Source organism: Cygnus atratus, chromosome 17 (genome assembly GCF_013377495.2).
Source record: "Cygnus atratus isolate AKBS03 ecotype Queensland, Australia chromosome 17, CAtr_DNAZoo_HiC_assembly, whole genome shotgun sequence".
Lineage (NCBI taxonomy): Eukaryota > Metazoa > Chordata > Aves > Anseriformes > Anatidae > Cygnus > Cygnus atratus.
Genome location: NC_066378.1, coordinates 13889418 through 13912104, shown reverse-complemented (window position 1 = coordinate 13912104; position 22687 = coordinate 13889418). Strand labels below are relative to the sequence as shown.

The 22687-nt window shown below is 45.0% G+C and overlaps 3 protein-coding genes across 4 annotated transcripts; 1 reads left to right on the top strand and 2 right to left on the bottom strand.

Annotated features, from left to right (window-relative positions):
• UNG (uracil DNA glycosylase) lies at window positions 1-4754 on the bottom strand. Its single transcript, XM_035565768.2, is given in 8 exon segments — window positions 1-1394; window positions 1923-2101; window positions 2198-2213; window positions 2215-2287; window positions 2947-3044; window positions 3719-3814; window positions 3946-4155; window positions 4635-4754. Coding segments are annotated over 8 exon segments (903 nt in total). The 5' UTR covers window positions 4725-4754; the 3' UTR covers window positions 1-1253.
• A 230-nt stretch (window positions 4755-4984) lies between these two features.
• On the top strand, window positions 4985-6507 carry ALKBH2 (alkB homolog 2, alpha-ketoglutarate dependent dioxygenase; the record flags this gene model as incomplete). The annotated part of the gene is made up of 3 exons (XM_035565701.1): window positions 4985-5153; window positions 5364-5562; window positions 5702-6507. Coding segments are annotated over 3 exons (678 nt in total), but the record flags the coding sequence as incomplete, so codon positions are not given.
• A 1981-nt stretch (window positions 6508-8488) lies between these two features.
• USP30 (ubiquitin specific peptidase 30) lies at window positions 8489-20325 on the bottom strand. 2 transcript variants are annotated; one of them, XM_035565764.2, is made up of 12 exons: window positions 20050-20325; window positions 19037-19219; window positions 17997-18100; window positions 17042-17140; window positions 16255-16297; window positions 15893-15987; window positions 15066-15125; window positions 13853-13939; window positions 13203-13283; window positions 11919-12138; window positions 11155-11263; window positions 8489-10061 (listed from the first exon to the last, which is right to left on the bottom strand). In XM_035565764.2, the coding sequence occupies exons 1-12, from the start codon at window positions 20147-20149 to the stop codon at window positions 9797-9799; spliced, it is 1446 nt and encodes a 481-aa protein (XP_035421657.1). In that variant the 5' UTR covers window positions 20150-20325; the 3' UTR covers window positions 8489-9796. The 2 variants fall into 2 exon arrangements, with proteins under 2 accessions (XP_035421657.1, XP_035421658.1); XM_035565765.2 differs by having other exon boundaries at window positions 16255-16294; window positions 20050-20209.
• Window positions 20326-22687: the final 2362 nt, after the last annotated feature.

The following is a 22687-nucleotide window of genomic DNA, read 5'->3' as shown; positions in this document are numbered from 1 at the left end:
TTTTATTTAAAAAAAAAATAAAAAAAACAATCTGGAAAACAAACAAACCTCAACACATTTGAAAACTTGACTAGTGTTACCTTTCAGAGTAAATACAAAAGAAAGGCTTACAAGGGTATTCTATAAAAACTTGAGTACAGAACAAGGCACTTTCATTAAAAGAAAGTATGAAGTCAAAGCTGGACTGGAAACCCAGAAGCAACAAGTCCTCATCTTCTGCCTGGAGTGACAATGAGTTATTTTCTACAGTGGCTAGAACCCTCTTTTTACTTCTATGAGGGCAAAGCACAAAACTATCTCTGTATTACAATCTTAAAAGATCTGATCTGAAACCTTCAGCCCATCAACTGGCAAATCTCGATGGACAAAACTTCTGTTGAAATCAGCAGTTATTTGTCAGTGAGATCTGCAGGAAAATCCCCACTCAGTACAGGAGCTTTTTTTGTGAGACCGCTTTCATATCTTATGTTCTGATTTTACAGAACATCCAGTGATCCAGCTCCAGTGGTATACTCCATGCAGGATCACCCCAGGGTTCATCGTCATCACAGCTTACCTGTCAACCAAGTGATTAACACAGCACACAGTCTAAAAAAAACCCTTAGTTCCCCCTTTAAAGGGCATGTTTCCTTTGGGAACAAAAAGCTCAGAACATGACTGGAGTGTTGGTCACAGGCTGCCCTTGGCTGCTGGGCAGGTTACCCCTGAAACCCTGAGAACAGACACAGTGAGTAAAGCGTATGACAGTGTATTAACAGCCCCAAGAACTTGTGTTTCTAATAAATCTTGCATCTGTAGCAAAAGGGGGGGCGAAAAAAAAGTCTTCTCCCACAAGGGGAATCAGAGCAGCTCTAGTTTCACTCCCCCAAAAAAGAAATCCAGATTTGCATAGCAAAACGCTAAGGAGGAAGAGGTAAGGCAAGGCGTTATTTACAAAAGCTGAACAGCTTAACCTGTAACAATTCACATCCCTTCACAAGCAAACATTTTCCCACCATAACAAACACAAATTAACATGGAACTGTTTTCCTTTGCTTCAAACCAGGCTGAAATCTGTTCAAAAAGTAGTCAAACAGTCCACATAACATTCAAATTTGCTCTTAAAACAAAAGAAAATCTGAGAGCTAGGTCTTTTGTTCCTTGAACAACATCAGGAGAATAATCTCAGGTCAGCAGAAGTTCTGCAGAAATGAGACAACCCTCGAAACAGGGGCTGTTTCTGACCACCAGACCCCACAGCTCATGCTCGCAGCTCAGAGCGCTCTCCAGTCAATGGGCTTCTTGCCGGATTTCTTCAGCAATTCGTTTGTCTTAGAGAAATGCCGACAGCCAAAAAATCCCCTGTTCACAGAGAGAGGCGAAGGATGAACCGTCTGCAGGACGTGGTGGCGCTTCTGTGAAAGGTAAAAGGAAAAAAAAACTCGTTAGATCTGCATGGTTTTATCTCCCTGGACGAGGCTGGCTGCTCCACTTCCTAGCAAGCAGATGTAATTTCCTCTCCACATTTCCTCGGTCATCAGACTGAGAAAGGAAGTCCCAAAAACCCAGCCATGAAGGCAAAGACTTTTGTTCCACTGAGCAGAGGCAGGAGGGGCTGTGCACAGAAACAACAACACCCAGCCCTTTTTTCAGTTGCTGTAATCCTAACAAATTTTACCCTTATTCACAAGACCCTTCCTAGAAATACTCTGTCTGGGTCATCAACTGGATTGCTCTTCTGAGAGCAAGAGGTTACACTTGCTCCACTTTTGTTGCCTAATTCTGGCAAAGACCAAGCTAGAACAAAAAGACAAGTTTGACAGCAGAGTTCAAGCAGGGAGAAAAACTCAACTCAGTAAGGAAACTGCCCTCTAGTGTCCACCATTCAACTGACAAAAAAAAAAAAAAAGCAAGTCTGAAGAAAAAAGAGAAATAATCTGTACCCTGTCAATAGAGCTGCCTTTCTTCTGCGCGTAGGCTCCCCAGAGCATGAAGACAACACCATCCAAGTTCTTGTTCAGCCAGGACACCACCACATCTGTGAACTGCTCCCAGCCCTTCTCCTTGTGGGAGGTGGCCTGGTGAGCTCGCACCGTGAGGACAGCATTGAGCAGGAGCACGCCTAGCACACAAACAAAGCCACGTTAACTGCCTTTTCCTGCTTCCCCTGAGAAGTGGTGAATAACTGGAGGTGTTCCTAGGATCTCAGTTAACTTACCTTGCTTGGCCCAACCCTGTTAGGTCTCCATGACCAGGGTGAGTGAAATCTTCAATATCAGTAGACAGTTCTTTGTAAATATTTTCTAAACTGGGGGCAGGAAGGGAAGGAAAAATGAGATTTAAAATTATGCTTCTGAAGCAAACTAATGATCTGGTATTTAGATATTCAGCAAAACTTATATGATTAGGTATCTCAGAATCTTTATTCAATTTCTACTTAAGTTACTATTACTCCTCCTGGGAAAATTAGAGCTTTGCCTTTCCTACCAGTTATCATGCAAGTCCTAACCTTGCAAGCACTTCCAGCAGCATCCAAGTGTCATAAATTGACTGCCAACAACTAAGACACACCTGTGCTCTTAGAAGTGCACGTTTAAAGATAAGAGCAGACAGCGCCACTTACTGCTCTTACACTAAACAAAGAGATTATTGATTTTAATTTAATCATTTAAGATAACGCAGCCGTTTGTAGCAGCTGGGCAACAAGGCCTCTTTGTGTGCCTAGCTAGACGCTTTAGGAGAAGGCCTCAGCACCACAAGTGTAAATTTAAGTCTAAGCATGCTCTTCAGAATACTATCTCCAGAGAATTATGCACATCTTCAAAATGATCTTTCCTCTAGGCAATGCACAACTCAAGTTTCAGCAGCTGTGACATATCCCCTGTCAACGATCTGACTTGCAGCCATGAGTAACAGAATAAGTAGTTTGTAAATAACAGTACTTTTGCAAATTAAGCACTGCCATACCTGGGTGGAGGTGGAACGGGCTTCTGGACACTGAAACAGAGCCCATGAGCTTGATTAGGTCCATGATACGGATCTTGTCCCAAGATTACAACCTTCACCTGAAAGCAGAACTTTATTATTACTGAGTTGCAATCAGCATTACTGCCAAAAGAGGGAAAAAAAGCTTACAAGCAAGTTCTATCCTAAAACAAACACGCAGACAAAAACCCAAAGAACTGACATACCTCACTCCAAACAAGTTAAGGAACACAGCTCCTACCTAAGTCTAAACTCACTGCAGTTTTTCTGCCAAGATTATGGAAGTACTTTGAGTACAAACAACCAAAACTTCCAAAAATCCACAACACTACGAGGGTATTTTCCAAGGAATTTTCCTTAGATTTGAATTTTACGACACATTCACAGCGATATCCACGATTACAAACACAGCTTATTGCCAAGGGGATTACCTAAGACAGTCACATATATTTTTTTAATTACGGTTCATTAATATAGTGGAAAAAGGCAAGTTGTACAAGATGCAAAACCAGGCACTATGTTATGCTGGTAACGCTAAAAATAAGGTCAAGAGCCCCACTGAAGTTTTAAGGGAAAGCCCACGGGCGGCAATAAAACATCAAAACTGAACTTGGGTGTGGGAGGAGATCGACAGAGCGGGACCCGCAGGTGCTGTGAGCCAGCAGCGCCCACACCGGGACAACCCGCAGGACCCCACAGCCGTGCCCGTGTCCGTGCCCCCGCCCAGAGACTGCCACCCCCCAGCCCCACTCACATCCCTGATGTCGCACATCTGCGTCCAGCTGAAGACCTGCTCCGGGGGCGGGTACACGGTGTGCCGCTTCCTCTCCTCCGCCACAAAGGCCATCAGCTGCGGGCAGAGCAGGCGGATCAGCAGGGACCGGGACCGGGACCGGGACCGGGACCGGGACCGGGACCGGGACCGGGACCGGGACCGGGACCGGGACCGGGACCCCCCCCCCACCCCGGCCCGGCGCTCACCTCCAGGAAATAGGGCTTGGAGAACTCCTTGGCCAGCTGCCGCCGCCAGCTCTCCCCGAAGCCCGGCGGCACGTTGCGCTCGGCCAGCCGCTGCAGCGCCGCCTCCTTGTTCCTGCGGATCCGCTCCTGCTGCTCCGGGCTCAGCGGCGAGGCCCCGCCCGCCTCGCTCCCCGCAGCCTTCGCCTTCTTGGCGGCGGCGGCACCACCGGCCTGGAAACGGCGAACGAGCAGGCGGCTGCAGAGCGGGCCCAGCCTCGGGCCGAGCAGCCGGAGGGGCCCGGGCGCCATTCCGAGCCGTTCCGTGCCCCGCTCCGCCCCGCTCAGGGCGGTCCCGCGATGTCCGCGCCCCACGCGGCTTTTTCGCGGCAAAACGGCGCCGAGCCCCGGCCCCCGCGCGCTCTGAATTTCCTATTGGCCGCGGGCAGACGGTCCGCTCCTCCCTATTGGCCAGCCGCAGCGGCGCGGGGCCAGTCTACCTAGCAACCGGGCCGCGAGGATGCCCGCCAAGCCCATGGGGCACCGGCGGAGCGCGGGCTCCTTTGGCGGGGCAGCACCGCGGCGTTGGGACGGGGCCGGAGCCCCGCATCCCCCCCGCATCCCCCCCCGGGGCACCGGTACCCCACGACCCCCCCTCCCCCAGCGCCCCGTGCTCCCCCAGCAGCGGCTCCCCGCATCCCTCTCCCCATCACCTCCGCATCGCCGCCGGGCTCCGGGGAGCGGCTGCGCTTCCTGGCGGGCGCGGGGCCGAAGAAGGAGAGCAGCGTGCGCTGCCCGATCATAGCTGCGGCGGCGCCTCCGGGCTGCGGGCAGCGAGCGGCAGCAGCAGGACCCGCGTAGGCTGGGGAGGCGAATTGGCGCCAAAACCGGGCGAGGGGGCGGGGCGGGGCGAGGGGGCGGGGCTCCGCGCGCGCATCCGCGGCTCGTGGCACCGGGGGACCCGGCGCTGATGGCGGGGAGGTGCGGGAAGAGGCCGCGGCCGGAGGAGGAGGAGGAGGCGGAGGGGGAGGGGGAGGACGGGGGGGCCGTGCCCGTGCCCGTGCCCGTGCCCGTGCCCGTGCCCGTGTCCGTGCCCGTGCCGCCGCCTCCGCCGCCCCCCTGCCGCCAGATCCGCGGGCAGGGCCTGAGCTGCGAGTACCGGCTGCTGTTCGGCCCCGCCGAGGCGGACGGCGTCCTGCGGCGGCTGGAGAGCGACGTGCGGTACCTGCCGGGTGAGCGCCCGGGAGCCGCCGCCGAGCGGGGAGGGAACGGCGGCGGCACCGCGGGGAGAAAGAGAGGTGGGCGGCTGTCAGCTGCCTCCTGCGGGACCCGGGAACTCGGGGGGGGTGACATCCCCTGGGGGTGACATCCCGGGGTGGTGGCATCCCCCGGTAACCGGGGCGCGGAGCTAACCCCGACCCCTTTGCCTCTCGTTTGAGCAGACGACCAGACCAAGCTGCACGTCTTCGGCAAATGGCACAGCATTCCCAGGAGGCAGGCAGTCTACGGAGACCCCGAGCTAACGTACACGTACTCGGGGGTCACCTTTTCTCCCGAGCCCTGGATCCCAGTTCTCGAATACATCAGGGACCGCGTTGCCTCGGTCACGGGACACAACTTTAATTTTGTCCTCATTAACAGGTACGTCAGGTGTCCAACTGCATCGAGCAGCTTGTCGTTCAAATGAAAAATGGCTCGCTTGAGTGTCAATAGATCACTGAAAAATTGCTTGACGTTCATTTTATGGAACTGGGAGAAGAACTAATTATTCCGCTTACAGGTACAAAGACGGTCTGGACCACATAGGTGAACACCGAGATGACGAGAGAGAACTGGTCCCACGCAGCCCCATCGCGTCTGTGTCCTTCGGAGCCTGCAGGGACTTTGTTTTTAGGCACTGTGATTCCCGAGGGAAAAACGCAAGGCGCCGCATCGAGCCCGTCACGCTGCAGCTAGCCCACGGCAGCCTGCTGATGATGAAGTACCCCACCAACGTGTACTGGTATCACAGCCTGCCCGTCCGCAAGAGGGTGCTTAGTCCGAGAATCAACCTGACGTTTCGGAAAGTGATAGCTATAGACAAGAAGTGAGATACTCGGCGACCAAGCACCCGGTCTTTAGACTCTGAAAATGAAGGTTTTCTTCCCCAGTGTGGCTGCCAGTTTCTGCCTCAAACAGTCTTTGACAATCCAAAGCATTAAGCCAGAAAAGTTGATAGTATACCTGGTAATTCGCTAATAAATAGTGCAACTATTGATCTGCAGTACCAAGAATACTTTGTCAGTACGCTGCTGCTGTAGTCCTGCTGACACACGTATTTTTAATGAGTAATACCCTTGTTTTGGTCAGGAGGAAGTTTGTTCTCATCTGATCTTAATCTGGCCGCTTGCTCAGAAAGATCGAAATACTCTGTATCGTTGAGATAGTGGTGAAAGTTTGTAAATTCTATAAAGTGCAAGGTGTGATCATTCAGAGTGAGCCTGTAAGCTGACAGTATGCACTGCCTGACACTTTCTAATATGTTCTGTCAATGAGTTACACTTTGCTTGTTTTTAAAAATAAAATACAAATGAGACCAACATGAAAGGAGGATTGCTAAGATACAAACACAGTGAGCACAATATGCTGTACAGTCACGATGACCTGTCTGCATCGATTCCTCCGTTGCTTTACCTCGTCTGCTTGCATGGAAGACCAGGTTCTTGTGGTCAGCAGCGTGGTGGGACAGGACAGGAGGATGCACGAGGTCCTGAGCCAGAACGGGAACTGGTCCCTGCGTAACCAGGCTGTAAACGTGTGAATAGCGCTGGGCTGCAGCCTTCAGCAGTAGGTCTGGCAGGGCTATGGAATTAACACATCAGACAGTCTGGAATGGATAATCCCCACCCTCTGCCACTACCAGGAAGTGGGATATTTAGCGTGGAAAGCTGTGGGAATGCATTTTACCCAGAGAATGTGAAGTGCTGCTTCTGTCACATACACTGTATGTGGTCTGGCTTAGAGTTTGGTCTTTGTTTCAAGAAATTACCACATGCGGACAGCTACTTTTTCTATTAAGTTTGTTCGTTTATTGCTACTGTACAGTTACAAAAATACCCTGAAGTGAAAACGCAACTTCAAACAGCAGTGCAGTGGTTTGACTCTAATATCATACATTTTTAAATAATACACAAAATAAAACAAGAAGAATCCAAATGCAGAGATGTCACCGGGAGGGCCTTATCTGGTGTTTTGTAACCTACATTTCCTCCTTTTCCACCATGAAAGCTTGTGAGTAACAAGGAACAATACTGGATGATCCTCAGGTGCCTGCACAGAGCCCAGTGACTTCAAAAAGTGAAGGCCGGGTGGCAAACATCTGCAAAGGTCTTCGATGCTCCCAGTAGGCTGAGAGTATCCAGCACAGCACAGGACCAGGACTGAGGCGCCGACACTTGCCAGCTTCCTCAGAGCGCTAAGCCAAGGCTGCCTACTCCTTCCCAACAATGAAAACCAGAATAAATGCTGACTATTCAACCCTCATCTCTATAGCCCTCAAGGAAGCTTTCAGAGCAAGTCTGCAGCCGAGTGAAAGCGAGCAGTTTATTATGTCACGCAGCAACTATGCTTCCATACTCAAACTAGTCCCTGCTAGAAAGCAGCTCTTCGCAAAAAAAAAAAATAAATAATAATAATTAAAGGTGCAAGTTTGCAGTAGTGCGTGGCTTTATGTCACTGTTCTGTCACTGTTCTTTATGTCACGCTGATGAGTTTAAGACTGTTAGTCCATTGTGCGCGCATGTTCTGACTCCTCCAGCATTGCTGCTTTCTAAACAAAATGACCTGTTCGAATGAACTTAAAATTCAGAGTTTAAAAGCCCTAAACAGACCCTACTGAGAACAGGTATTGCAGAATATATGCTACTGGCAGCGGAAACGTTTGAGGTACAAATTGTAGACCTGCTGGAGCTAGCTGCTTTGCAGGATGTTTTCTCTTAGGTGACCCCCAGCACTGCTTTACAGAATTCCTACCACACACCCGTGCTGCCCAGAACAGAGGAGTCTCTCCCCTCTTAGCTTCCCCAAGCCTGTTAGATCTTAGTTCACGTCATTTTTGGCATTTTGCATCCTGTTGTTTTGGTTTGTTTGTTTGCTTTTTTCCCCCTTGTTATTTTTCCTTAATTTAAAAAAGAAAAGTTAAAACCATGCTACTGCTGGTGCCCTAGCCTAGACAGGGAGGCTTCTTCTAATTAGTATGTTTGTAGACTTAGAGCATTTTATATACTGTGAACATTACCTGGAGAAGGAGTTGCGATCCATACTCTGGAACAACGTGACTGTAGTAAATCTTTGTTCATGTACATCTATTACCACTCCTATTTTAGCTGGTTTTGAGCTTCCCATTAAGGAACTTGAACGCCTGTGAGCTTCACCTAGTGATGCCAATATAGGAAGTAGAAAGTTGCCTTTAAAAACTACTGAGACAGTTGTTACCATTTGAAAACGTAGTTGCTGCTATACACTGAAACATCTAGTCTGAGAAATCAGTCTTTTTCTTCCAAGCTACAAGGATAGAAGAGAGCTAAAAACAGTCTACATACTTTATTCCCGATAATTTACAAAGTCAAAAGTAGTTTTTGCTTCTCCTTTCCTGCTTTGTTTGGGATTATTTTTTTTAAACACATCAATCTAGAGCAGCAAAGTACAACTTCCATGTACTTTGCAGGTCTCTCTCTGTGTGGAGAGCTGCATATCTAACGCAGTGACAGTCTTTCCAGACTACTTTACCAGACAAGCGCCCATCAGTCCTGATTCATTTGCAGATACTCTAACGAGGATGCTTGGGCTGTTATATATCTTAGCTCACAGTCACAACCAGTATAAGCCCTAATGCTCAGCTGTAAGCCTGACAACGTATATGTGAAGGGTTGATGGAAAATGATGGTTTGCAACATTAAAATAGGAAGGGCGCATCTAGAACACCAATTACAGTAGCCTTGAAGTAACGGCATTAAAAGTTGTAGTCCATACTACAAGCAACAGGATTCACAGTTTCATAGTGACCAAGGAAATTACAATACTGATTGCTAACAAAAGTTTCCGTCTCTTAATTTCACCTATAGAGCAAAGATACAGGGCAACAAATCAGGGCGTCAGCTCCTCATTGATAAAAGAATTTGATCTTTTCTCCTGGAAAAAGGAAACTGCAGTTTGAATCAGTAAAAGTATTTTTGTGATGTATAAAGAACTGAAATCTTAGGAAAACAGTGAAGAGGGAAATAGATTTTTGGATTGTGCCTATTACGTAGAGATGCCTTGTTTTATTCATTAGCTGTGATATCAGAAGAAATCTTGTTTGTTCGTAATTCATCCCATCATCTTGAGACATTTATCAGAACACAACTGACATGCAGTGGACTCAGACAATGGTAACCTAACTATTCAAATAAGCTCAAGGCACTTTGTTTCTCAAGTCATTGCCTTTGATAACGGTAGCTTCCCATCCGCTGCTTCTGGGGCTCCCTCGTTCAGAAATGTCTGCAGTGAAATGTATAGGATTAAAAGCATCTCCCTTTGAAAATTTACATGTCAGAATAGGGAATATGGCCCTGGGAAGTCTGTTTGAAATGTGTTTTAGAGCTGTGATGTTGACAAAATTACCACCTAACAGAATAAATGCTTCTGTAATACAAATACGTTTTGGACTGCACAACATTAGCAGACCGACTTTGGGTAGCGTAATTTTGGTACAAAACAACTCCCACAGGAGCCAGCCGTTGCCACAGAGGGAGGGGAAAGTTAAAGGGCCTGTGGTGGATTATTTGCATAACAGACAAGAGGTGCAATGAGGATCTCAGAGGAATTTTGGCAGTTTTTGTCCTCCTTCAGCTCTCAATCATTCTTCAGCCCTCAGCTCCAAACGTTGGTGCTGTACCTTCGAGTGAACACGCTCATAGAAAAGCAAGTACGCACTAGAAGAAAGGACTTCCTGCAAACTAGCTTTGCGAACTGTGTCATCTGAAATCCATAACCACTGATTGCTGACAGACAGTGGGTTCTTTGAAGAAGGTGGAGAGCGGCGGTAAGTCACAAAGTGTCCAGAATGCATGTCTCCGTGATGAACTACGACTGCCATCAGACGGTAAAGGTATACCGGGGAACTGAAGGAAAAATGAGAAAAAGGAAAGGGTCACCAGACCTCGTGGATCACACATGTACCTAAAGAGGCTCTCTCGTGTTTTCTCGTCAGTTGCAATTTCTTTTTGGAGCAAATAGATGTCTCTGCCAGAGACATGCTGCTTTGCAATTACTTCTCAGTATACTAAGTCTTCGCTGCAGTGCTGCCTTATTCTGCTGAGAAAACCAAACCATTCATTTTAAAAGTTTAATGCACCAGAGGGCTACTACGTTTTGCACAATGTAACAGATTGAATTTTTCAGCAATGTTTTCCATCAGACGTACCAACATGCCACTGTTTAGTTCTTACAGCACTGACTGAACAGGAGAGTTATTCTAGAAAGATGTTGTTTTTAACTGAAAAGAGGTAAAGTTGTGTCAGGTAATCCACAGACGACAATGGGTGTACTTGCAAGGACTTGCTCTACAACTGTCTTCAGAACAAATATTTGGCACAAAACGCTTCCAGGCTCCTCTTCCTACAGAGACTGCAGGAAGTGCGTTCCCCATGGAAATAATAAGCAATGGGAGACAGAAGAAGTATTATAGAACTAACTGTCATTGGTTGCAGACATGAAAACAAGTGAATTTTCTCAAAGGCCAAGAAAAGCGATTATCAGCAGAGGCATCAAGACTGGATTTACAAAGTAGAATCATTGCAGCTGCAACTTAAATTGAGCTTGTTAAAAATAATTGTAAAGAAAAATTTGTAAGACTTCTAAGAATTTCTTGTAGTAATTATAAAAAAGTAAGAGGAAGAAGTAAAAGGAAGCGGTAGTAGAAAAACAATAAGAATAAGAATACGGGTATTCAGAAGAATGACTGCTGCATCATGAATCATAGAAAGGAGATTGAATTTTGCTTGTAATATGCTATACTCCGTTTTCTAGGAGCAGAGAAATGGAGCCAAAAGACAACCACAAAAAATCGGCCAAGAGAAGAGCAAAAAATTTCTGCACAGGAGCTAGGGCAGATGTTAAATGCTATGACTACACAGCCTTCTGCTAAAGACAGAATAAAGAAATACGTAATTTGAACAGACAGAAATACAAACAGGGTACACATTTCTCACTTACCTGCATTCAGGGAATGCAGCGAGTGGAAAAGCTCCCGAGGACATTAAAAATGAAGTGGAGCAGGCACCGTTCATAATGAGCGATTTAGTACCATGTGTCTGTTCTGCATCTGCAAAAAAGAGGAGACATTCAGTAATTTAACTTAAGATTGCTCATAACTGCTTCTGTTTCTACTGTATCTAAAAAGTATTGTGAAAGTATTTTGCTCGACTCGCTACATTAGCACAATCCCTTAGCAATGAGAGGAGTATAATATAAAAACAATTACCACTGTCTTTGGATATGACACGTGAAAATGGCCATGTGTACAAAATCCCAAATAAGTAAAAAACCCCGAGTTGCCTAAGTCATAGACTTACTACAGCTAGATTTTCAAGTTGCTTTCTAAGAAATCACCATTCGAAGCATTCTTTCTGTGCCTGTTCTGAAGCCTCAGAAGAGATCACTAACAAGCTAATCACTAGGACTTCCTGAGCGCAACGTTCATCAGTCCTTTGGATCTAAAACATGTAAGTTCTTCACTATGTGGCTTTTGTTTGTTTCTATGTTTTTTAATATCCAGTAGAATCAAATTAAATAATTAAAACTTAACTGTAAGCCTGGAACAGGATATCTTATTACTTGCTGGGAAAGGGATTTTTACCCATCCTCTTCACACAGTTTAAGTAAAGATACTGCTCTTAGAATGACATTCTGCACATCAGATGATGTTTTATCACTGAAATGGAGAAATACCTGACTTATTTTACTTTCAAAATAAATACCTGAAGGTTTTACTGCTATCCCACCCTTTGTTCCAGGCTTTGTCTCTTCAGAGTTTTTCTGATTCAGATCACTCTGGCTTGATTTATGAACAGGAACGTGATACTTGTAGATGTCCATGATCAGGAACTCACTGAACTGTACATGTTCATGACGTTTCAGGGGTGCGCCTTGGTTTGACCAGCTCAGTCTTTGCAGATGGATACATAAACACTGAGGGAGCTTCAGCCAAGTTCCATACAAAAGGAAAGCCGAAATACGTTTTAAATGAAGAGAAACAGCTCTTAAAAGTTAAAAGCACACTTATGGAATGGGTAAGTCTAATGGATAAGGAAAAAAAAAAAAATCAATGAAGTGTTGTCTCTTTATGCATTCATCTACTCTATCTGCATTAAACTTATTGCAGTAGTATCTGTGAGTCACAATAAAAACTCACAAATTTTGAGATTTCTAATGATGCCATTGCTGTTCACTAGGCAGTAGGACAGCTCAGGTTAATCATTTTCTCCAAACGGCAGAAGAAAAAAGTAAATCAAAGATATGTTCTTGTTCCTAAAAAGCTCATATCATTTAGCTTGTTGATCTGTGAGGCAGAAACGAGGATTGGAATTTGTTGCAGTGAGTTGTGGCAAGACATTTGCTAACACATAAGTAATAGCTTTGCACAGTAAGAGTACATGGTGAAAAAAAGTCAATTAGTTACAAATATCTGACACTCGATGTCATGCCAGGGCTAACCTTTGTCAATAAGTACATATTATTAACGACACCTAAGGCTCGTAATTACAGACCAGTGCCCTATTGTCCTCTGCATTATATGATCACAAAGCAAGAAGAAACAAGAGCTTCTAATATAAATTGTACCTGCTGTTTAGCACCGTATTCTATTGTTTAAACCATCAGTATTTAGAACATTTTGAATTCTTTGAAATGTACATTTGCAAAATACCATACAAATAAATTTTATATATGAATCACTTTACTTACCAAGAAAATAAAGAATTAACGCAAGACATACGAACTGCAATTAAGCCAAACTCATGTTTAAACACTTTGCTGAATAAAATAATATTCACATTCTTTAAGCTACAGAGTTGATGCTTTGCTGAAGCAAGGTCTCAATGACTACAAATATTTGACAAGTGAACTTTTTTTTTTTTTTTTTTTTTTTAAGTTTAATACATTAAAGTGCAATACCAAGAAGTAGACATGAAGCAAACAGATGAAAGAAAGAAAATACTGTTTAATAAGACTGCAAAACAGATTTGGGGGTTAGTTTGCCTCACCTTCCCTAACTTCAATTGCTTAACAAATGTTGTTCTCTGGTTTTCTATGCTCTGTCCATTCAGAGTCCCTTCTGCCTGAATCTGCAATCAAAGGGAAAAATAGCCATTTGATTACTTGTTGTACCTAATTACACATCATAATACTGTAGACAAAAGTAACTTTCTGTCAAGAGCTATGCCCAGTTCACTAATTGCATATACAATTTTCCATGAACGTTTTCAAGAGTTGTTGGTCTATCCTAATGGATCACAGTTCTAACACAAAATTAAGCAGAAATGAGCATTTAGAAAACAAACCCAGTCTGCAGGTTTATGTGTAGTTCTCTGCCTCTTCTGTTAGTTTTCAAACAAACCATTTTGGATCTCTATTATCAAACTGCAGTCACCTGTAAAGTACTGTTTAAAAATACCAGAACAAAAAAATATCTCAAGTATTATCTAGATCCAAATAAAGCATTTGTAAATTGTTATACTAGTAATAAATAAAGCGTAAAAAAAAAAGTGAGATAGTAACTCCCTTTTTATCATAAGAAATCCCAGGCAGGCTGAAGGCTTTAGTCATGAAATAAGAAGTAGAAAACCAAAGCCATAATTCTCAGTCAGAAGGCTTGAAATTGAGCTAGAATGTTATATAAATTAAAACTACATACTTTTGTGCAGTTGTCACACACAACATCCTTCACAGATTCAGAGGAGATGAAATGATGGAGGCAGTGATCCAGCGTCAGTGGACGACCCTTAGAACAAAACCAACACCAAAAATTATTTGCAGTAGTTTTAGGGTACGTACCATTTAATTCTGTGACAGTATTTTCATAATCTCTGCCATAGGAACCATAAAATTGCAGATTTGCTTCTGGAGAAAACTGACTAACTGGCTGAGTATAGAAAGCATATAATACAAGTAACTGTGGGGATTCTTCCTTACGCTGGATTCCACATGGAAAACATTGCAGCCAGTAGATATAAACAGTAGCTCTGACTCCCTGCGTGCCTCCTTTTGTGGCATTTTAAAATCACAAATTCCTGGGCCTGTTGCTATTTTTCCTCCAAAGTTCCAGCACCTCTTGGGTCACTTTTTGCACTTTGTCCCTCTACACAGGAGAAATACTGCATTTCATTGAGTTTAGGCACTGCTTCCTGTGCTTCCTTGTACGATGTACTACATGCTGCCAGTGTGAATGGCATTATCTTCAATGATGGTATAAAATAAAACACAAATAGCAGAAGATGTATCAGAATCCGAATCCTCTAGCTATCCAGGAGCATATTCTGGAGATAGAAGTCAGTTTCCATGAGTGAAAGTAGTTGTTTCTTGTCTGTAAAGATAAATCTCTAGCAGACGTTAGGTAACAAACTGCTACAGCACAAAGGTCCTGCACATTTTGCCCCAGAAATCTACAGTGTTTTGTCATTTAAAGTTTTTTCACAAAGCCCAAGGGAAACAAAAACAATTTCTAGTTGAAATCACTTGATCTAAAAGACTGTATTGGGTAATAGCGTGCTATCACTGCAGAGACAGAGCACTTGAAGGTCACCTTCTGAGGCTGCCAAAAACACACGGCCCTTAGGGTACAATCTGGTCTGTTCAAATTACGACGAGAAGACCAAACACTTCACCAGCAGAAACAGAAAACTACTGGTGTCAAAGTCAGGCTTGTACTAACTGGTAATTTGGCATAACACATTCGTGGTAAGGTACTGTGTTAGCACAACAGGATCATTTATAAGGACAGTAAAATAAACTCTAGCTGCTCATTTACGCAGGCTGTAGCACCTTAAAAAGACACCAGTGAAGATAAAGCTATGATGACAAGGCAGTAGACGGACCAGCTGAATCACGCATCAGAAACAGATACATACCCACACAGCTGCTGGAATACTCAGTGAGAGACTGTCAAAGGTATCATACCTCACAGGACTCTGCAAGAGAATATTTCACATCCAGCGAGCAAAAGACTACAACAGACCAAAAAAAAAACCCACAAAACCAACCAACCACAAAACACTGTCACACAAGACAAATGTATACCTTCTGCTGTCCACGTGTATCTGGTGGAATAGGGTCAAGAATACCCACGTTCCCCACTGCAGTGCTAGGAAATACCCGGTGCAGTGCACAAGGTGCTACTCTGCCTGTTTCTACTGAAGCTGCCCCTGCTCACTTAAATTCGTTTGCACATTTCTGAAAAGTGAAAGTACTAAATGTACTCTCATAGTTTGATCTACGAATGAGATTTATTTTCTGTAATTTTTTTTTAACCTAGATTTTCTTCACCTCCTTACTCTGGAAAACTAGACCGCAACTTAATTTGCCTTTGCATGTACAGTCTCAATACTGCATGCTGAATGAATAGCTAGTCCTAATCCACGTGAGTGGATTTTCGGGTATGATACTGTGATATCGGATAATAAACGTAGTAAGACACTTATTTTCTGATAAGACAGCTGTTATCCCCAGAAAGTGAATCACACTTCATTTTCTTCAGTATGTTTAGTGATACGTTCTTGTTCATCACCAATGCCATAAGTACCTGGAAAAGTAACAGCTGAAGCTGTCAGTCCTGCAAACCTTTGAGCTTAAACCAGCTACGCTGGAAACAAGGGATGATGATTTCGCCTCAGAATGCACTCTGAGTCTCAGGCATCCTTTTTCACGTATAGATATTACCAGACACACTTTGTTATACCTGGTGTTCACAGTGTTTGCAAACCATGTTGCTAGTCAGCCTTCCATGAAAAGGATGCTGAGACTTCCAGCGATTTGACACAGGAGGAAGAGACCCTGAAACACAAAATTGATATTGCACTTTTATTTTCAAAACATTAATGTTTATCACTGTAATTCCCCCTTCTTGACCTACAGCAACAAAAGTAACTGCTCTAAAACACATTCTGTCCCACTGACAAATAACTACTGGTATTTTACAGCTGAAGGGGAGATGTTCTTCAGTCCAATAAAGACAAAGATCAATTAATCTTATCCCCTTAATAAGCAAAGTGAATACGCTATGAATTAATATTTATACTTCAGGATGGAAAAAATACCTACCTCTTGTTCTGCAGCTTATTTGCTTTTGGGTTATTTCTGGCTGCTACAGGGGAAGATAAAAGATTAACTCAGAAAACCTTAAGTATTAAATATGTTCTTATTTCATGCCTGATATGCCTTTTATATGTTATAACAATTGTATGAATTTCAGTGTCATCATATTTGAGAAAGACCAAAAAACCTGGCACAACAATAAACTTCTAAGTGGCAAAAAAGAACACTTCTAATAAAAGGAACAGTTAACCCATGGAATTCTCTGCCTGAGAGCACTGAAATAAAAGCCTAACAGATCTGATAGACTCCTTGTATATATTTTAGATAAAAAGAGATACAAATCTTCTATCAGCATTAAGCTGACCAGTAATATTGCAAGATAAGCTACAACTTCACCTCCAAATGTATTATTCCATAAGAGTCCATTCTGCAGTTTTCAAACCTCTTTCATCTGTCAGGTCTCACAGATAAGGAAAATTGGTTAGATGGACTGCTGTTCCGTGCCAGCACTTCAATCCCTACATTCAGTGGATTTAGGCACGCAAAAACCCACGTGGAAGTGGGATTGCTATAAACTCAAATACATTTGCTTTCAACTTTTTTTTATTCCTTTGTTTGCCTGACCTAATAATTCATTCCTATCAGAGCAGTAAAGAGCTTTGTAAACGTAATGAAAATGACTTCAGTTTCTAAACAGACACCTTATACTTGACATGCTTAGGAATCTAGGCAGACTGCCAAGGAGATATAGGAACTTCTCCTGACAATGAAATAACATCAGTAAAGGAGTCACCTCCAGTGAATGCACATCAAACAGATGCGTGACACGTGGCTGATGATCCCGTTCATCTTCCAACGAAGAGGTAAGTACGTGAAATAGTTCATGAGCATCCTATTAAGTAGAGGCATAAGAGTTAGAGAAAGCAACACCAAAAGAAATCCAAACATACACCTGGAATACTGATGCTCACACGACTACATCACTGCACTAGGCAATTAAAGGAAAAATTACTGCTTAGAGCACACCTTACACCTTAACAGCAATCATTTGCGCATCCACTGCAATTTTGGCAAAAAGTGTTTTACATGAAGCTGAACTTCACAACAGCACACATTATTAACAATAGTCTGCTTTGGATAAATTCAAAAGGTACTCAAATCCTTGGAGGAAAAAGAATGGATGTACAAGTGCCAGCTTCCCTGAGCTTCAATAAAAGCATCATTGAAATCTGTGCTATTTGTTTTGGCTCTGAAACATAAAAGAAGGATACAACCGCATTTTGTGAATGAGATAATTGATTCGGTTCGTGGGCCAGCTGGATTCACTTAGCGGCTGAAAATACTGAGAACAAGGCTTAGAAATCTTGTATGTTACATGTGACTGAATTTGGGAATGTTAGTGAAGTAGAGCTCATCCCTGCCAGCAGGGTGGTACTGTAGCATAGACCCTTAAGATACAGCAAAGCTAGGGCTGTATGCCTTCTGTTTTAATATTACTGGCTCCGTTTTACCAAATCTGGTGTAATTAAGTATGAGTTTTGAAGCAGACGGGGTTTCCATGACAAATATATACGCAAACTGAAAGCACCACTCATTAATCCCATGGTTGTTCTCCTTCACTATTTAAAGCAAACTTTTTGCTACAGCAAAGATTTCACACCCAGTGTTATTAGTACTATAGCTTCAGTTTTCTTTTATTCCTTATCTAAGCTGTGTACCAGGCGGTTTAGCTTGAATTTTGTAATCACCTGCTCTTCAAATGATGAGATCTGCCACCTGTAAATTCTTAAAACTTCTAATAAGCAGCTGGCATCCAGGACATCATCTTCCGTTACCTCTTGACAGGATAAAGCTAAAGACATTACATTTTAAAATGTTAGAAAGTGCCACAAAGAATGGTTAGAACACAGATCTCTCTATTTTGGGATTTATGGTACTTAGGCGTAACTGATTACCACAAAGTTATTCTTGATTAAGACAGATAAATGATGACAATCAAACTAGAATGTATTAATTAGCATTCTCACCTGACAGTGTAACAGACTGCATGTTTTCCTCATCTAATACATATGCAAAATAAAAGGTTTCTCAACTAACTGATACAGAGAGAATAAATAATATTAACACTGTATGAAAAGATAAATTTTATCCAACATAAAATGTATTTCATTTAATAGTCTGTATTTTTGACAAAATAGTAGGCTTAGAAAAAATGCTTAAACTGTATTATAATACATTAATGTTCTTGTGTATAGATTTCTGAGTGCCCATCTAATTGTGATAGTATTTTCCTACTTAACTGAAACCATTTTTATATTGTTTTCACCATTAATATTCTGTGAACAACAAATGCCTGTGGCAATGGGTCCCATAACCATGTTTTCAGCACCCCTGCTGCCCTCTACCTCAGTTTGTTCGACCTGCAGGCAAATGGCTTCTTCCAAACAGGGTGCAGGATGCTTGACTAGCCGCTGCTTCTTGATTGCCAGGCGAGTCAAGCAAGACCTGAAACTTTCAGCTGTTGGCCAGGGAAACAAACAGCTTCAGGGACACATGCAGTTGGGCCTTATATTACTCGGGCTTGGTACAAAAATACCTTTTAGATCTCTACCTGTATGTGAAAGTTGGTTGAATTTGGTCAATGAGTTCAAAGTTAATAGGTAGAAATTTAAAAAAAGAGAGGAATGAGAGACCACCTGACCTTCCTTCCTTTAGGAAATAAAGCTTACAAAGAGTACCTATGCTAAGTATTTTCTTAGCTTATCACAACATGAGAAGGTTAAAGTACCTCTGAGGAGATGCAGCAAAGTGAGTGACAAGTATTGATGCTCGGTGGATTGGTTCTGCTCTGTCTTGTATTGTGCTGTAAATTCCTCCAGCCACTTGATGAAAGACGGACATGAAGATAAGCCTTGCAGCAAAGAGTTCATGAAACAGGTGTTTCCTAAGTTCAGGAGGCCAGGTACGAGCCCTACAAATACATATGTAAGCGTTTACACGATGAAGCCTAGGAAAACTTTACTATTTTCACCTGCAGGTATTCCACTAGGTATTAAAATTATGTTAAAATTAAATTATTTCAATCTATTTAGTGCCTGCACCTGCTGAAAATTAGAAGACTCCCATACGCATGACAGCATACCATAGCTATGTACATGGTGGTCTCTGAGAGTTCCACCAGTCCACAAGTCTTTCTACATTTTTGTTTGAAAAATACTCACTTTCCTGATAGGGATAGATTTATATCAACAACAGTAAGTTTCAGGATTATCTGCAAATTACTGTACAAGCAGGAATTTAAAACTGTAAACGTTTGGTTCCCAACAGACAGAGTGCTGGGAGCCCCGGGGTCACCGCTGTGCCTCGGCGGGGCCTGGGGAGGCCGGGATCACCACACCGTGCCAAAACCTCGCCAAGGGCTAGCACAGGGCATGTCTGTACAACTCCGCTTAGCGAGAGGCTTTCACTTACCTTGTACCGATGTCAATGAGAAGGTATTTTGCACCCCAAAGCACAAAATAAAATCAAAGCCTTTACCTGCAGCAGCTCGGTAACGAGCTTATCACAAAAGCGATATAAACATACGTCTAATAAGTCTTAATTTAAAAAAAAAACCCACAGTTTATATAGGGAATACTTTACGACAGCAACAGAAGTCAACAGTTCAACCCCGGTTTCCTAAGGCGTCACGTTTCTAAACATAAGGAGAAGGGCCACAACCGTCTCCCCAGCCAGGAGCAAGGAATTAGGAAGCCGAAAGCAGAACCGAGCGCGTTCCCGACGCCGGGAGCGGGGCCGCACCTCTCCGGCGCCTCTTCCTCTGGGCGATGGGCCCCCACAGCACGTAGACACCGGCGGCCAGGGCAGCCGCCAGCCCCCCGAGCACGCCCCAGCTCCTCATCGCCGCACCTGCAGCGGGACGACGACGACGACGCCGCCGTCAGGGAGCGGCTCCGCGGGGCGAGGCGGGGCGAGCCGTGCCTACCGCGGAGGGTTCGGCTCCCCCCGCCCCCGGGCCCGGTGCTGGTGCCGGTGCCGGTCCCATCCCCGCAGCCCCGGTCCTGACCTGGCGGAGCCGCCCCAGGCCCGCAGCCCCCCCCCCACCTCAGCGCCCCCCGCCCCGCCGCGGAACCCGTCCCCGCGGGCTGGGGGGGGGGGGGGGGGGCGGACGGCGAGAGCGGTGCGCCGGAAGTGGAGCGGGGGGCCCGCTTAGCGAACGGACCGCCCCTAGCAACGGTTGCTAAGGCCGCGGCAGGGCCTGCTCGGCCTGGCCCAGCCCGGCCCGGTCCGGCCCCGGCCCGCAGCCGGAGCTGGGCCCCGCAGCTCGGCCCGCAGCGCTGCCGCCTTGTGCTTGCAGCTGGGGGGTTTCGGGGGTCTGTTAGCAAGGGGTGTGTTGGCGTCCGGGCAGCGCTGGCAGCCACAGGCAGCTCTTGAGGGATCTCACCTCGAGGTGGCAGCTGCTGAGCGCGGCTGTGGGGCTGCTGCTGCTCACCCTCCAAGTTAATCCTGCCGGCCTCGGGTAGCCAAGGGCCTGCCTGGTGCTCCTCGGGTGCCTGGCGTTGCTCCACGTGTGACCTGTGCCGTGACAGAAGGACAAATAAAATTGACAGAAGGACAAATAAAATTGACAGGACCAAATCTCACACCCTTAACTTACTGGAAGAGCGGACCTTATGTAGTAAAAAAATAATATAGTTGCTGTATGCTAAAAACAAAGTTAGTGCTTCTATCCAATGCATTTCTCTCTATTCAAAAAAATGCTATTTTCTACCAAGCTTTTGGGAGAAGCAACCAAGAGTTTCAGTGAACACACATTCACGGGCAGCTTTGTGGATAAATCTGGGCCTGGAACACTGTCAGGCTGCTGTGCTGAGGCTGTTCTGAACAAGGCCTGCAATGACTGCTTCCCTCTAGAGCTTCAGCCCAATAACTCCTCACATTCTAGACCTTATCTACAGTATTTTACCCAGTGAAATAGAACAGGCTTCTTAGATCATATAAAGCATTGAACTATGGTTCCTTTAACATGTATTTTCCGAAGAGGAAACTCAAATCTTGAAAATCAGGAATGTGTTGGTAGACCAGTTTTATCTACCAAAGCCTTTCATTTTTTAATTGTTATGGGCCTGGTTGCCTTTCATTCCAAATAAGCTGCTGAGCTCCTCTGGGGTAACAAACGGCTGGAACGATGCCGTTCCTCACCCCAGTCATGTCAGCACCCAAATCGAAGACAGGTAAAAGGGTGCACAACTGAAGAGTCATGTCATTTGTGCAAATTTGTGCGTCTGGGAAGGACAAGCAGAAAATGGCAAGGGAGGTGACAGAGAATGGAGAGTCCGGACCTAGGCAGAATTCACAGAGGAGGCCACAGGAGATGCGCAGTTACCTGCAGTGGAACCAAGACCCTTGTGTAGGAACCAGAATTCCAGGGCTAGGCACAAATACTTCATTAAACAATTACTCTTGCTATTTTTAAGGAAGCTGAAACCCTAGCTAGATCAATTGTGAGTCCTTTCCTGTAAATGCTACATGCTCCTAACATTTTCAATATTTAGTGTCACAAACTAAATCTGTGTGACAGTTGAACAGCTCTTATTTACAAACTGAAGCGTGCTTGGTTTGTCATAGCCTGGCCAAGCTTCTGGCATCATCGGGTGTTCCTTGACTGGAATTTTTGCACTTTCTTTCTCACTATAGTGCTTTTCACCTGTCTTCTTTTGACCTTATTGTGTTGATTTCAGGCCATTTCTCTAATTTCCCAAATGTATTTTACATTTTAACCATGCCAGAAGCCTTCCAGTCCTCTTCCTAGCATATCTTTCCTCTTAATTTTCTCCTGCAGGCCTTTCTCTAGAAAGGATTCTTCTGTAAGTGCAGGCCTAAGCACAAGTCAATTGTCTCTTTCGATTAAAGGATAAGGTCTACAGGGATGAATATGCCAGAGTGACATTATTTTCCAGGTAGGTAAGTGTGATTTTTTACATACTGATCTCATTCTGAGCCTGAGGAGCGCACACTGGGAACCCCAGTTCAGTTGCTACCAGAGGCCCCGTATGGGACCTGTCCCTGAGCATCTCCAGCAGGCTCAGTGACCGTGTTGGGGCTTCTCTGCCGGGCCCCTCACCGACGGGACAGTTCTGCAGCCCACCTGCCTGTGCCGGGAGCTCGGGGAAGACCCTTTGCAGCCCTCCGGGAGCAGCAGCCCACGGAGAAGCCTCCTCTGTGGTGCCCACCTCATTTGCAGCCGGGGCCACGGGGCGAGCATTGCCCGCAGCAGCACGGCACTGCACGGGGAGGGAGTCGCTGCTGCCTGCCGCCTCTACCCACCGTGCCGTGCCGTTCCAAGCCGTGCCACGCCGTGCTGTGCTGTTCTGAGCCGTGCCACGCCGTGCCACGCCGTGCTGTTCCGAGCTGTGCCGTGCCGTGGCCGGCCGCTCGG

Coding starts and splice junctions, on each gene's coding strand:
- USP30 (XM_035565764.2), bottom strand. CDS start 20,149: ATGAGGAGCTGGGGCGTGCTCGGGGGGCTGGCGGCTGCCCTGGCCGCC. Junction 16,298..17,041: donor TTGATGTGCATTCACTGGAG/GTGACTCCTTTA, acceptor CTTCCCCTGTAG/CAGCCAGAAATAACCCAAAA. Junction 15,988..16,254: donor AATAAGCTGCAGAACAAGAG/GTAGGTATTTTT, acceptor TTTGTGTTTCAG/GGTCTCTTCCTCCTGTGTCA.